The sequence below is a fragment of the Vombatus ursinus genome, unplaced genomic scaffold (assembly GCF_900497805.2).
Source record: "Vombatus ursinus unplaced genomic scaffold, bare-nosed wombat genome assembly UNPS02014798.1, whole genome shotgun sequence".
In the NCBI taxonomy this organism is placed as follows: Eukaryota; Metazoa; Chordata; class Mammalia; order Diprotodontia; family Vombatidae; genus Vombatus; species Vombatus ursinus.
In genome coordinates this window covers 42,532,058-42,548,449 of record NW_020954576.1, presented here as the reverse complement: position 1 = coordinate 42,548,449, position 16,392 = coordinate 42,532,058, and the positions used below count along the sequence as shown (strand labels likewise).

The 16,392-nt window shown below is 39.7% G+C and overlaps 1 protein-coding gene across 1 annotated transcript in view; it reads left to right on the top strand.

The window, feature by feature from the left end:
* HHAT (hedgehog acyltransferase) overlaps positions 1-16,392 on the top strand; it is a 483,325-nt gene that overhangs the window by 66,394 nt on the left and 400,539 nt on the right. The window contains exon 4 of the mRNA XM_027871575.1: positions 795-908. Within this exon, the coding sequence (XP_027727376.1) occupies positions 795-908 (114 nt within the window). The remainder of the gene's footprint in view (positions 1-794; positions 909-16,392) is intronic.

Genomic DNA, 16,392 nt, shown 5'->3' with positions numbered 1-16,392 from the left:
TTAGGAAAGGCTTCCTGTAGAAGGTGGGATATTAGCTGGGGTGCCAGGGAAGCCAGGAGGTAGATGAGAAGGGAGAGCATTCTGGGGATGGGAGATAGAAAAAATGCCTGGAGTTAGAAAATCAGTGTGTGTGGGGGAGGGTGCGGGGGGAGATGTAAGGTGTAAGAAGACTAGTTGGAGAGGGGGAAGTTATAAAGGGCTTTGAATGTGAGAGGATTTTATGTTTGATCCTAGAGGTGATAGGGAGACCCCAGAGTTGAGTGGCAGGTGGGGCGGTTGAGAGGAATGACACGGTCAACCTTGTGCTTTAGGAAAATCTCTTTGATAGCTGAGTGAAAGATGGACAAGAGTGGGTCCAAGATATGGTACTTGAAAATATTAAAGTACTAAAACTACATTTTTAAACAGTTTTTCTCTAATTCCAAGTTTTGCCAATTCCTCTAATGTGATACATCATGGTAATATGAGACCTAGATGGGAAATGAAGTACCTTGGTTGACACATTGACTTTACTAACCTACTTAGCTGTGTGATCTTGGGCAACATAGTTAACTTCATTGACTCTCGATCTCCTTATGTGTAGCATGAGGATAATGATCTGTGTACAATGCAACCTTTCTCCCTGGGTTTATGTAAGGACCCAATGAATTAATTTATGTAAAAGTATTATGCAAAATGTGAAATTAATTCTTATTAGTGGAATAACTGGAATATTCAAATCTTGCTTCCCTGCAGCCCTGCCTGCCTGCATGCTCTAGCAACCATCTAATAAATTCCTCTTTTGACCCATTTAGGACCCTACTGACTTTGAATGGAGTTTCTGGACTGAATGGGGGAAGCAGAAACTGATCTGGCTTTTTCTTGGCCATGTGGCCATGTCTCAAGTTGCTATGCTTCTCATGGGAAAGGTAAGGAGGAAAACATTTTAATTACGTTAAGTTAATTAAATTAACACAGAAAAAAATACGAAGAAATTCAGAAGGGTATACAGACAGGACAATTTTCTTATTGTTTTGTTCAGTTTAATAAGTATATTTAAAAACAGTTCAGTTTCTTATACCATCTTGTTGTTCTTTCTATGTGGAAATATTTGTTTTTGTTGATGAAAAAGAAAGACAAAGTCGAATGTTTAGGTGACTTTTGAAAAAGTCTCTGTGCCTTGCTCCCCAGTATAACTGGGTAAAATGAGTTTTAAGTTGGGAGTTAGTAGATTTGGGAACTAGCTTTGGCTGGAGAAGAGAGTTTAGGGAAAAACTGTAAAAACTAGGGTGGAAAAACCTTTTTTTGGTTATTCCTAAAACCTTTACATCTCTCTCCCATTTTAAAAATTATAGGGATTTAGGTCATAAATTTTCTTTTGAAACTATGAATAAAACCTTTAATAGGTGTCTTATGTTTGTATCTGAAGCACTTAGTACAGTGCTGGCACCTAGTAAGTGCTTAATAAATGCTTGCTGAATTGAAATTAAATTGATTTCAGATGCTATCACTTGGCCTTCAGATGCTATCACTTTGTTATGTATAACTGTATCTGAATCAGATAGCTGCTTTCATTCATTGTGTACCAAATGGCCCAGGTGGAGTCAGCTGTTTTTGTGAATCTGTACCTTGTATATCAGAATGAACCTTGGGGTGGGAATTGGGAACCAGGAAACCACTGTTAGAATCTTGATGCTTTTTACACTAGCTAGATTGTTGGTCTGAGGCACATCATACCTTTCTGGTCCTTATTTTTTCTTCAGCTCCAAAATGAGGGGTTAAAAATAGATAATAACAACAACAATAATTATAGCTGACATTCATCTATCACTTTAAAGTTTGTGTGGCAGTTTATATGCATTCTTGTTTGATTCTCACAACAGCCCTGTGAAAGACAGAGGGCTCAAGGTGGTACAATGGATAGACTGAGTTCAAACCCTGTCTCAGACGCTTAATGGTGGTGTGATGCTGGGCAAATCACTTAACTACTTTGTGCCTCAGTTTCCTCATTTGTAAAAGTAGAGAGTTGAACTTGTTGACCTCCAGGGTCCCTTTCAGCTCTAGATCTGTGATCCTCTGATCTCCATTTTGTTTTATTTTTGTTGCTAGGCAATGGGGTTAAGTGACTTGCCCAGGGTCACACAACTAGTAAGTGTTACGTGTCTGAGGCTGGGTTTCTGATCTCCATTTTAGAAATGAAGTTAAAGGGCTTGTTTGTACTAGATGAGCTGGTAAAGAATTAGGGTCTGGAACTCATTGCCTCCTGAGGCAGCCTGTTCTTCTAGCCTAAATCATCATCTCTGTAAATACTGCTGTTTTAGTGGACAGTGTTCTAGCCTGTCAGGATCATTTTGGATCATTTGCTAGCCATCCCTTTTAGTCTTGTCTCATCTGCAGATCTGATAAGCATGCCATCTCTACCTCAAATGAGATCATGTTTGTAAAGTACTTGGCACTGAGCCTAGCACATAATAGAAACTTAATAAATGCTTGTTCCCTATTCTCCTCCATTTTCACATCGTTGAAAGCAATCATAGTAGTATAGGGACAAGCAGAGATCCCTGGGACCTTCCATTAGGAATCTCCTTTCAAGTTAGCATTGGCCATTCTCCCAGTTCTGAATCTACCAAACAATACTACCACCCTCTCTATCTTTTCTACAAAAATAGTCAATTAGCAAGTATTTATTAAGTACTTGCTATATGCTAAGTGTTATGTTAATCAAAGGAGAGATTGCCCTCAAGAAACTCAGATTCTAATCGGGGAGACAACTCGTAAATAACTATATACATGTATATCCATATAAAGTGACCGTGGAAGGTAATCTCAGAGGGAAGGGACTAGAAGCAGGATGGGAGGGACCAGGAAGAGTCCCTTTCAGATGTAAGATGAGTCTTGAAGGAGATCAAAGCAACCAGAAAGCAGAAAAAGACCATGAGAGATTTTGACAAATACTTTGGTAAAATCTAAGTAAACTATATTAACAACATTCCTTTCTCTCCATCATCTGTTATCAATTGACCAACATATGTTTATGTTATGTGCCAGCCACAGTGCTAAGTGCTGGAAATACAAATGCAAGGAAGAAATAAAGACACTCTCTGACCTCAAGGAGCTTATATTCTAATGAAGGGAAGACTAAATGTAAAAAGCAGTGGAAAAGGATGGTGGTAGAGGGGAAGGTAACCTATGGAGTGCATGATAGAGAATTCTAGAGGAGTACAGAGTGGTGGGAATTGAAGAGATGGCTAGAAGTGGAGGGTTTGGAAGATGTCCTTCATCCTCCAATCTGCGTGAGGAACCCCAGGAGCTGAGAGTCCCAGTGAAGTGTGAATTCCAGGGCTGAAGTGATCTTCCAAAATGGAGAGGTTACAAAGGATTTATTACAAAGATAAATACAAATCCTGAAAATCTGTCCTATTCCTTTTTTGAACCCCCAATTTTCTATACCTTCTTTGTTAGTTTTCCTTATTTCAGTCCTCTATACAATTCTTTAAGAAATCTCAATTGTTCAGTGACTACTCCTACCACACACTCTGCGATCCAGTGGTGCTGACCTCTTGTTTGTATCTTCTACTACACACTCTACCTCCCAGCTTCTTGCATTTTCTCTGGTTGTCTCTCATGCCTGGAACTCTCTCCCTCCTCATTTCTACCTCCTGGCTTCCCTGGCTTCCTTCAGGTCTCAGTTAAAACCCCACCTTCTGCTAGAAGTCTTTCCTGAACTTCCTTAATGTGAATGCCTTTTCTTTGAGATTATTTCCAGTTTATCCTTTCTATCTTGTTTGTACATCATTGTTTGTATGTTGTCTCCCCCATTAGACTGTGAGCTCCATGAGAGCGGGGGCTGTTTTTTCTATTCCCAGCACTTATCACAGTGCCTTGTACTTAGTAGGCATTTTACAAATGCTTATTGTCTGGTGTGTGTGTGTGTGTGTGTGTGTGTGTGTGTGTGCATGTGCAGTGGTCTTTTTAGGTAGCTTAACTGAAATTATTTCCCTAACAATTATTTATCTATCCAGTTCCACTAATTGTTGGTGCGGCTCTGAATTCTCTAGAATCCTTGCTGGGTGCCCTGAATTACCTGAGTGATGGCAGGAGTGGTGGGGGACAGATTATTTAGGCTGGTGTCAGATAATTTAACCTATTTATTGATTAGGACAATCTCTGGGCCTGGCAGGGGGAACCTCTTCTTTCTTTTTTTTTCTTCAGATCTTGTTAATTTATTTATTTTTAGTTTTCAACATTCACTTCCACAAGATTTTGAGTTCCAAGTTTTCTCCCCATCTCGTCCCTCTCCCCACCCCAAGACAGCATGCATTCTGAATACCCCTTCCCCTAATCTGCCCTCCCTTCTATCTCCTCCCCCTTCTCTCTCCCCTTTCCCTTCTATTTTCCTGTAAGGCAGGATAGATTTCTACATCACATGGCCTGTATATCTTATTTCCCAGTTGCATGTGAAAACAATTTTTAACATTTGTTTTCAAAACTTTGGGTTCCAAATTCTCTCCCTTCCTCCCTCCCCCTACCCACCCTCATTGAGAAGGCAAGCAACTCCATACAAGTTATACATGTATAGCCATGCAAAACACTTCCATTGTAGTCATGTTGTGAAAAACTAACTGTATTTCCCTTCATCCTATCCTGCCCCCTGTTTATTCTATTCTCTCTTTTGACCCTGTCTTTCCCCAGAAGTCTGTGCTTCTGATTATCCCCTCCCCCAATCTGCCCCCCCATCATCACCCTCATTCTCTTATCCCCCCCATTTTCCTTAGAGTAAGATAGATTTCCATACCCAATTGAGTATGAATGTTATTCCCTCCTTAAGCCAAATCCAATGAGAATAAGATTCACTCATTCCCTCTCACCTTCCCCCACTTTCCCTCCATTGTAAAAGCCTTTTCTTGTCTGTTTTATGTGAGATAATTTACCCCATTCTACCTCTCCGTTTCTCCTTCTCCCAGTATAATCCTTTCTCACCTCTTAATTTTATTCTCCAGATATCACCCCTTCATCTTCAACTCACCCTATGCTATCTATCTATCTATCTATCTATCTATCTATCTATCTATCTATCTATCTATCTATCTATATCTATATATGTGTGTGTGTGTGTGTGTGTGTATATATTTTATTTTTCCCCTCTCCAACTACGTTAACACTGACAAAGGTCTCATGAGTTACAAATATCATCTTTCCATGCATGAATGTAAACAGTTCAACCTTAATAAGTCCCTTTTGATTTCTCTTTCCTGTTTACCTCTTCATGCTTCTCTTGAGTCTTATATTTGAAAGTCGAATTTTCTATTCAGCTCTGGTCTTTTCATCAAGAGTGCTTGAAAGTTCTCTATTTCACTGAATGTCTATTTTTCCCCTAAAGGATTATACTCAGTCTTGCTGAGTTGGTAATTCTTGGCTGTAATCCTATCTCCTTTGACCTCCAGAATATTATATTCCAAGCCCTGCAGTCCCTTAATGTAGAAGCTGCTAAATCTTGGGTTATCCTGATTGTGTTTCCACACTACTTAAATTGTTTCTTTCTGTTTGCTTGCAATATTTTCTCCTTGACCTGGGAACTCTGAAATTTGGCTACAATATTCCTAGGAGTTTTCCTTTGGGGATCTCTTTCAGGAGGTGATCAGTGGACTCTTTCCATTTCTATTTTACCCTCTGGTTCTAGAATATCAGGGCAGTTTTCCTTGATAATTTCTTAAAAGATGGTGTCTAGGCTCTTTTTTTTTTTTTTGATCATGGCTTTCATATATTCCAATAATTTTTAAATTGTCTCTCCTGGATCTATTTTCCAGGTCAGTTGTTTTTCCAATGAGATATTTCACATTGTCTTCTATTTTTTCATTCTTTTGGTTTTGTTTTACAGTATCTTGATTTCTCATAAAATTACTACCTTCCATTTGCTCCATTCTAATTTTTTTAGGTTAGGCAATGGGTTTAAGTGACTTGCCCAGGGTCACACAGCTAGTAAGTGTTATGTGTCTGAGGCTGAATTTGAACTCAGGTCCTCCTGAATCCAGGGTCGGTGCTCTATCCACTGTGCCACTTAGCTGCCCCTCCATTCTAATTTTTAAGAAAGTATTTTCTTCAGTGAGCTTTTGGACTTCCTTTTCCATTTGGCCAATTCTACTTTTTAAGGCATTCTTCTCCTCATTGACTTTTTGGACCTTTTTTTTTTACCATTTGGGTTAGGCTGTTTTTTAAGGTGTTATTTTCTTCAGTATTTTTTTGGGTCTCCTTTAGCAAGCTGTTGACTAATTTTTCATGATTTTCTTGCATCACTCTCATTTCTCTTCCCAGTTTTTCCTCTACTTCTCTTATTGCTTCTCAAAATCCTTTTTGAGCTGTTCTGTGGCCTGGGACTGATTCATATTTTTCTTGGAGGCTTTGGATGTGGGAGCTTTGACTTTGTTGTCTTTTTCTGGTTGTATGTTTTGATCTTCTTTGTCACCAAAGGAAGATTCTATGGTCTGACTTTTTTTGCGCAGTTTTCTCATATTCCCAGCCAGTTACTTGGTTTTTAAACTCTTTGTTAAGGTAGGGGTCTGCTTCCAGTGCGGAGGATGTACTGTCCCAAGCTTCGGGGGTTTTGTGTGGCAGTTTTCAGAGATACTTCTAGGGACCTGCAAATTTTCAGTTCTTCCAAGGTGGTGAGATCAAGGATGAGGTGTTCATTCCTTTCCTGGCCTGTGGTCTGGTCTATGAGTGACCACAAGGGCTCTTTTCTGCCCTGGAACTATGAGGAGGATTCCCTCTTCACCACCACTACAAGTTCCTTCCAGTGCTCCTCCTTGCCCCAGGACAGCCACCCAGAACTGTGACCCAGATCTAAGCATGGGCAAAGCAAGAGATTCCTGCCTCAGCAGCAGCAAAGAGATTCCTGCAATTCTCCTCTGATCAACCACTGGATTCCCCCTCAGTCTGTGGGCCCAGAGCTCCGGAAGCAGGTATGGCCCCAGGGTTATGCTGGGAGTGGGAGCTGAGACTGGGCTTCTCTTTCACTCCAGTCACTCACTACTGACCTTCCAAGTTGTCTTTGGTGTTTGTGGGTTGAGAAGTCTGCAACTGCCACAGCTGCCCTTGATTCAGTCCCCTGAGGCCTGTTCCAGGTTCAGTGAGGTCTGGTCTTTGCCTGCCTGCCCATGTTGAACTGTGCTCCTCTCCTAGTTGGGAGCAATAGACTTTTCCAATCAACCATCCAGGTTGCCTTGGGCTGGAAATTTGTTTCACTCTGTCTTTTTGTGGGTTCTGCTGCTTTAGAATTTGTTTACAGCCATTTTTTTACAAGTATTTGGAGGGGTTTGGGGGAGAGCTCAAGCAAGTCATTGCTTTTACTTTCCCATCTTGGCTCCACCCCCCCCCCCAACCTCTTCTTTCTTCAGCAATCTCAAGTGTGGGCATAAATTTCTTTCTTGTCTAATACCTGTTTCAGAACTGTTCACTTCATGGTTGTGAATCTTTCCACCTTGCTCCCATTACCATCTCACTTAGTACAACCCTTACTAGCCCCTGTCATGCTTTGCCCGCCCCTTCTACCATGCTAGACAACCTCTGCCCTATTGATAGCAAGCTTTTCTTGGTCCTCATTCTTTTTCTCTTACACTTCTTGCACCTCCTGGCACTGACTGAAAATTGACTTTCTTATGAAGGAATAGTCTCTTCTGCTTTCCTCTTACAGTACTGACTGTTTATTCTCTCTTGCCCTCTGACCCACTGTTACCTCCAGACCCCCTCTCTTCTATTATCACATAGAAGCCTTTGCTCTTTGGAAGTCCAGTCCTTTTGTCCAAATCACCCTGTCTACGTCGTTCTTACTGCCATCTACTGACCTGTTGGTTAATTTTCCTCTATCCTCAGTATGCACCTCATCATGGTCTTATTCTTTATCCCAATATCTGTAGCCATGACTTCAGTACTCATGTTGATAACTTCTTAGGAAAACCTGGTCTCTCAGTTCATAAACTACCTCAGCTTCTGGGGGTTCACTCCACTTCAGTTATCCACAGAGAATGTTTATACCTTTATATTCCTCCACACTTATCCTCCCAATAATTGCAATGATCAGAGATCCCAAAGTACAACTCTGGGAGTAGAGGTAGTAGTTAATAATTTGTCTTTCTTAGAGACAATTATTACCCTAGAACTCCTGGAAAGCAGAAAAACTGGTGAAATGTCACTGACACACATTCCTACATAAAAAGGGAAAGTTGCGGTGGGGGAGACACTTTTAATGCAGCCACTCCAACTAGCTGATATGAAATGACAGGTGCCTGTGTGATCCAGATAGCTGTTGTGAGTTCTGACTTAAAGATGAAAAACAGACTAGAAGAATGACAAAATATCCTGTCTCCGTCCCTTTCCATGGCCCCCACCCCTAATCTTGGAGCTAAGATTAGCTTTAAAAAAGAAAATACTTTATTTTAATTTTTTTTTAAAGAATATACTTTAGTAAATCTCAATAGGGTACATAAGTTTCACGGGTAAAATTTCTTTAATTTCTCTGCCATTGCTACTGGCTTCTCACAAATTCACCCATTTAGAAAGCTGTGGTTGCTAGATGTTGGGAAAAATGGATAGGAGAAATTTATCACCTCTCCTTTTATCCAAAAGATCTTACCATCCTCCAAACTAAAACTAATGTAATCCTCTGTGCCTAGGATTCATGATTTCCTTATCTTCAATTCAGGAAACATTTATTAAGTGCCTAGTGTGTGCCAGGCATTGTTTTAAACAGTAGGGATACAAATAAGAAAAAAGAAAGACAACCCCTGTCCTCAAGGATCTTACAGTCTAATGGGAGAGGGGAACAACACACAAAAAGAAGCTGCCATGCAGGGGGTGGGACACCTGGCATGGGGGCATGATGTTCCATGGAATTGAAACCAAGTAGAACTGCTAATGGAAAATGGAGAGTTATGGGGAAAGTTCAGATCCCAGCCCTCTAAAAATGAAGACTTTTGGGAGCAGTTTAAGTGCTCTATCTTCCAGCCCTCTAGTCAGAGGGGAGAGGCAACTGAGATAGTTGAGAAAGTGCGGAGTATCAAAAACATGACAGCACGTGTACATTCAGCTTGGTGATGAGATGTCAGGTGAAAATTTCTACCTGTTAACATTTCTTCTTTCTCCTGAGGCTCAGCTTAGGTGTCACCTCCTGTAAGAGGTGTTCCTTAATCCCTCCACCTGAAAATTGTCCTTCCCTCCTCAAATTTTCCTGGAGTATTTTGTTTAGATTTTTCCTTTATGTTCTTCATACCTTACTATGTGGCATACTTATTTCTATATGTGTACCATTTCTCAGAAGATAAGCTTCCCAGGGTTGATAATGTGTTTGATTTCATTTTTGTATCTCCAGAGCCTAGCATGGTGTTTTGTCACCATTAAGTAGGTATATGTGTTAAACTGAATCAGAAGTCTTCATTGAGTCATGAAGCAGTTACTTAGAAAGCAAAATCCAAAGGCTTTCCCCATATAAAAGGGGAGTGAGAAGGGGGTAGCCTGCCTTGGAGTTTCAAGGGGACCAGGAGATGTACTATAAGAAGTATCAGCAGAATGAGTGACTTGATGCTTCCTAGAAGCTCTGCCCTTTTAAAATTCACCTTCCCCTCATCTTGTCTAGTTGTGATCCTTGTGGGCACAGACAGGTGCTGGGACTTCTCCTTTTCTTGCAACTTGGTGAAGATGTGGAATGTGCAAGAATGTAGTGGACACTATGCTAGAGATGGTTTCAGGAAGGTCTGGATTCAAATCCTATGTCCAACATTAGTTATGTGACCATGAATGTGTCATTTAACTTCTCTCGGGGTGTTTTTGTAGTTTCTTGAGCTGTAACATTTAGGAAGTACCTATTTCACAAGGTTTGTTGTGAGGATTAAGTTAGATAATGAACATAAAGTCCTTTGTAAACTATGTAGCTCTCTATGAAAGCTCACAGTAATGGATAGAGAGACAGCTTTGCTGGCTGGAGTCCTACATTTGAAAGGCCATGTAACTCTGGGCAAGACACTTACCTTCATTCTCCATTTGATAAATGGTCACAGAATATGAACAGGCAGTTTTCAGATGAAGAAATCAAAGATATCTATAGGCATATGAAGAAGTGCTCTAACTTTTGATTAGAGAAATGCAAATTAAAACAACTCTGAGATACCACCTCACACCCATCAGATTGGCCAATATGACAAAAGAGGAAAATCATTAATGTTAGAAAGGGTATAGGAAAGTTGTGGGAAAATCTGCACCGTAGGCGGAATTGTGAACTGATCCAACCATTCTGGAGAGCAATTTGGAATTATGGTCAACCAAACCATGCACACGCATTGATCCAGCAATACCACTACTAGGTGTGTATCCCAAAGAGATCATAAAAAAGGGAAAAGGACCTACATGTGCAAAATATTTATAGCAGCCTTATTCATGGTGGCAGAATATTGGAAATTGAGAGGATGCCTATCCATTTGGGGAATGGCTGAACAAGCTGTGGAATATGCATATAATGGACTACTATGGTGCAATAAGAAATGTTGAATAGGCAGATTTCAGAAAAATCTGGGAAGACTTGTAGGAACTGATGCAAAGTGAAATGAGCAGAACCAGGAAAACATTGTACACAGTATTAGCAGCATCATGTGATGATCAACTATGAATGACTCAGCTCTTCTCAGCAGCACAGTGAACCAGGACAAGTACAAAGGACTCATGAAGGAAAATACTATCCACATCTAGATAAAGAACTGATGGACTCTGAATACAGATATACATTTTTTTTGCTCACTTTATTCTTTCTCATGTTTTTTTTTCCTTTTGATCTGTTTCTTCTTCCACAACTGTGACAAATATGGAAATATGTTTTACATGACAGCACCTGTACAAACTATATCAAACTGCCTACCATTTTCAGAAGAGGGGAGGAGAGAGAGGGGAGAAAAATTTGGAACTCAAAATCTTGTAAAAATGAATACTAAAAATTTTCTTGATATGTAATTGGTGAAAAAAAATAAAATACTAATTAAAGTAAAAAAAAAAAAGCAAAGCTTACCCTCTCAGTGGCCTAGGAAACTCTAGGATTGTAAACTGCAGAGGAGGTGGTGATCTGAATTGGTAAAGGAAGTTCATTATCAGGAGCTCTTTATATGAAATCCCATAATGTAGATGGTTTCTTTTGTTCTCAGTTTTTTGCCTGCTTCTCATAAACTGCTAAAGCTAAAGAGAGTATGCGAGACTATCTAATGTTCAGTAGCTTAAAGCTTCATTTGTAATGAAAATGAAAAAAAGAGAAAATTGAGTGCAAATGTAATTGAATATCATATACTAAACTCGATAATTTTAAGAGCAAAGTTGCATGCCAAATGTTTTTGTGTTCCTTAACAAAAAAAGTAAAGAACATGCCAAAAAAGTATATTTTGAATTTTTCTTAGGTTTCTATGGTCTTCTCCCCACCTTTTTACGAAATGAAAAAAAGTTTCATTGGTTGTGGGTTTTTTTCTTCCCTTTCCCCTTCTTTCTCCATAACTTTAAACTTTCTGGAAATTTCAGATTTTTAGTCTTGGCTCAGCTGCTGCTACTGTGTGCCCTTGGTAAGAACCTCACTTTCCATGTCTCTCAAATGATTAGAGTAATTAATACCTGACTTTTCTAGCTCACAACTTTGGGAGGCAACATTGTATAGTGGATGAAGGGCTAGCCTTAGAACATCAGGAAGACCTGGGTTTGAGCATAGACTAATATAACAGCTGTGTGACCACAGACAAGTCACTTAACATTTCAGTGACCCTTGGCCAGTCTTCATCAGTGGAGGGATATTCCACATTGGAAGGTCTATGTTGAGTAAAACTACATGAATTGGTTTTGGGCAGCTGACAAAACTGCATACGTTTGTGCAGCTGGCAAAACTGCATACATTTGTGCATGTCTTATCCCCTTCCACTCATCCTTTGCTAGATTGTAAGGTCCTTCAGGGCGCAGAAAATTTCTCAGTGAAACAATCCATCAATGTTCTACAGCTCTGATTGTTATAATTTTCCTCCTTATATTAGCTCAAAAATCTCATAACTTTAACCCATTCCACTTAGTTTTGACCTTGGGAGCTTTGTAGAATCAATCTGATCCCTTTTCCATATTACAGTCCTTTGTTTGAAGACTGCTATATTATATCCCCTCTAAGTCTTTACTTTTTCAGGCCAAATGTTTCCAGATCTTTCAACTGTCTCTCTTAACATGTTTTTTAATTTTTTTTCATTTTTTATAGGTATTTGACATTGATATTAATAGGACATGTGCTTGAGTTATTTTTCCAAGAATGAAATAGCATTAACATGGAACTATATATTTTATAGTGTCTTTTCCTCCCATTTCACCCTCCACATCCCACCCTGAAATCTGGTCCTTCTTGTTGCCAGTATATATTTGTGAACTGGCTAGATGAGGTTAGGGGTGCAGTATGTGACTGGGAAACCCAGCTTTCTTTGTGTGAAGTTAATTGTCCCTTAAGCGTACTGAACCATGATATGATCCTTATTAGTAGAATATTCTAACCAACTGGGCTTCCTGGTCCCATGCCTGGTAGGCACAGATGTTTAGGGTGACTTCTTTACCCATACCATGGTGGACAACTGTTGGTGTGGTATGGAGACTCCACAGTTCAGAACTTCTCTGCCTATAGCTTCTTAGATTCTATAGGGTCTTACCTTCTCTAGCTCCTGTTTCTCTCTTATTTACATGTTTCCTCACCCACATGCATTTTTGCTGATGGGAAAGGCAGTGTTGGTGGGAAGGTTGAATTTTCCCTTTTTCAGTTGTGCAGTTAGTATAGAATTCAAACTTACCACTGAGACATCCCAGTCGTCTTGGCTGGAGTTAGATGACATTTTCCCTAGGAGTTTCCCAATCTCTCCCTCCAGACATGGAGACTAAGTGATGGCTTTAAACTCTGAAAGTAACTTATTATTGGATTGTGTATTGGGCATGCTAAGATAATTGCTTTGCTTTTTGAACATCATAACACTATATTGGCCTTAGCACCACCTGGAACATTTGTGCTCACTAAACTAAAAATAACTTTGCATGCATTTTTTTCAAGCTGCCTAGTTGAGGGTAGGATGAAGATGGGAGTAGTATCTGACCATGGAATAGAAATGTTTCTGTGCAAAGCTAACTGGATTCAATAAGTATTCATAATTAATGTAGCACAAAGGGTAGAGTTCTAGAATAGGGATCAGGAAGAAATGGGTTCAAATCCTGCTTCTGGCACTTTTTCTGTGACCATAGATAAGTGATGTACCCTCTTGGAGCCTCAGTTTCCTCATCTGTAAAATGAGGTACCTCTGGTACCTATGACAGAGGCATCTAGAAGGTGCATTGGATAAAGCACTGGGCCTGGAGTCAGGAAAACCTTAGTTGGAATCCAGCCTTAGATGTTTATTAGCTGTGCAAATCACAACCTCTGTTTTCTTCAGTTCCAACTATAAAATGGGCATAACAATAACACCTAACAAGGTTGTTGTGAGAATTAAGTGAAATAATATTCATAAAGCTCTTAGCACAGTGCCTGGCACATGGTAGGTGCTTAATAAATGCTTATTCCCTTCTCCATTCCCCCCACCCCCCACCTTGTTGGAAGACTCAAATGAGAGAATGTAAAGATCATATAAGTAAATTACTTTTCAAACTTTCAATCTCTATATGAATGTCAGTGATCATTATTAGTGCCATGCCCAAACTAACTGAGCTAACCAGCTACAAAACATAAATAGGCTTTATGCTTACTAGCTTTGTGACCCTGGGCAAGTCACTTAACCCTGACTGCCTCACCAAAAAGCAAAAAAGAAACAAACAAAAAACCAAACAGAAAACATCAATAGGACTGATGGTTCATCTGGTAGTAGCTAAGGTGAGCAAGTTCATCTGTCAAAGCTAGCGGGGAGTAGAATCCATAGAGGAGGATTTACTCACTAGTCTCTTGGAATCCTGGAAGAGTCCATTTACCTGCTTGAGGTCTTGTGTGTTAATTGTGTTCTTGGACCAGCATTTCTAGACCTTCCATAGCACTGCATTTTTAAGGTTGGCCTAAAATTTCCTTTGTTTGTTCTCAGAGGCCTCTGCTCCCTATAAAACCAAGCTTTGAGAATATAGCTGTTGGAAGCTTGTGTGTGTGTGTGTGTGTGTGTGTGTGTGTGTGTGTGTTTTGTAGCTGCAATTGATTAGAGAGTTGTATAATAAATTATACCATGCATGAAAATTGTTAGTCAACTTGCTTTTTGCATTTCTCAGACCATGCAGCCGTTAAGTGGTTTCTGGGCAGACATACAAAAGAGAATTAATACACATAAGCTAAATCTGAGAACTGTTGCCAACAAACATTCTAACCAATATTGTTTTTCCCTTTTTCCTTCCTAGTAGCAAACCAGTGACAGAATTGTCACTCAGACACATCTTGCTACCACCCAGATCCCAGAAATTAGTGGAGGGGAAAAAATACACACACACACACACACACACACACACACACACACACACGTGTGTGTGTGTATGTACATATATACACACATATATGTATATATAGACACATGTGTCTATATATATATACAATATGTGTGTATGTGTGTGTGTATATTCACTTAATTTGTGCTTTAAGTTAACTTGTTGTGGTTTATTTGTTTTGTGACCCCATTTGGGGTTTTCTTGGCAGAGATACTGGAGCAGTTTGCCGTTTCCTTCTTCAGCTCATTTGACAGATGAGGAAACTGAGGCAAACAGGGTTAAGTGACTTGCCCAGGGTCATACAGCTAGTAAGTGTTCGAGTTGACTCTTGCCTGACCCCATATGAGTAAGGTTTAATCAGAATGAATCTGAAATAGCAAGGAAGTCAAGAACCATTTCTTAGGAAGGCCATGTGATGTCAACCTTTCTAGCAAGTCACCTTAGTTTATTAGAAAGGGGATGTCTGTGTCACTTCAAATTCCTTGTGAATGAGAAACTTGTAAAGGTAGAAATTTGACAATAGGTGATGAATGAATAAATCGACATACAATTTATTAAGCACCTACAATGTGCCAGGCATTGCTAGGTGCTGTGAACATAAAGCCAAAGAAACATCTTGCCCGTAAGGAATCTACATTCTTTTAGGGAGAGGTATATGCAGGTAGGTGGTGCAGTGGCTAGAGTGATGGGCCTAGAATCAGGAAGACTCAACATCCTGAGTTCAAATCTGGCCTCAGACACTTACTAGCAGTGGGACCCTGGGCAAGTCACTTTACCTTGTTTGTCTTAGTTTCCGCATCTGTAAAATAAGCTGGAGAAGGAAATGGCAAACCCCTCTTTTGCCAAGAAAACCCCAAATAGGCCATGAAAAGTAGGACATGACTGAAAACAACTGAACAACAACATATGTACATTACTGTTACAGAAGCATATGTTAAATCCATACAAAATCAATACATTTGAGAGGAAGGAGAACAGCAGAGGCCTGGTGGGATCAAGAAAGACTTCATATTGGAGATGGCATTTGAATTGATCTTTGAAGGAAACTAGAGATTCTAAGAGGCATGGATGAGGCATGAGGGATAGTCTACACAAAAGTCTGAGCGTGGGAGATGGAATGCCGTGTGTAAGGGACAACAGGAGGGACTGTGTGACTGGACTGCCGAGTGTGGGAGGGAGAGTAATTTGTAATAAAGCTAGAAAGATAGATGGGAGCCAGGTTGTGAGGGCCTTTAGGTGCAAAAAGGGGATTTACTTGATCCTAGAGGAAATAGGAACCACTGGAGTTCACTGATCAGTAGAAAATATTGTATACAGCAACAGCAATATTGTTTTAAGAATGACTTTGAATGAACAAGTCATTTTGACTATCGTAAATACACAAAATAACTACAAAGGACCTATGAAGAAAGACACTATCTGCTTCCAGAGAAAGAACTGATAAATGGAAGTATGTATAGAATGTGCTTACAGATATATATATATACCTATTTATGTCTAATGGTAGCCATCTTTAGGATGGGGGAGAATAACTTTATTATATATTTAAAAGGAGTAGCAAGTTGTACATAATAGATTTGCAGTTTCATGTGCAATCATCTCTTTTATTATATTATGTTATAGAAATGCTTATTTTATTCCATAAATTTAAAAAAAATTAATTAATGATGTTACTCTGTCCCCACTGAACATCCTCATCCCCTTGATATCTTCGGATCTCAGTGTCTGTAACTCCTTATGTCCTAAAAATCTGAATGTATTGTCTAAAAATAATACCTTGTGTCAATATACTTTAGTGGGTCCATGATTTCATTTATGCATGGGTATTCTTTTCATTAGGGCAGTTGCTACTCATCTACCCCTTAATTTGTGTGATTCTTGTTCATGTTCTCCCGTAGGTCCTCCATAAGAAAATCTTTGTGGGGT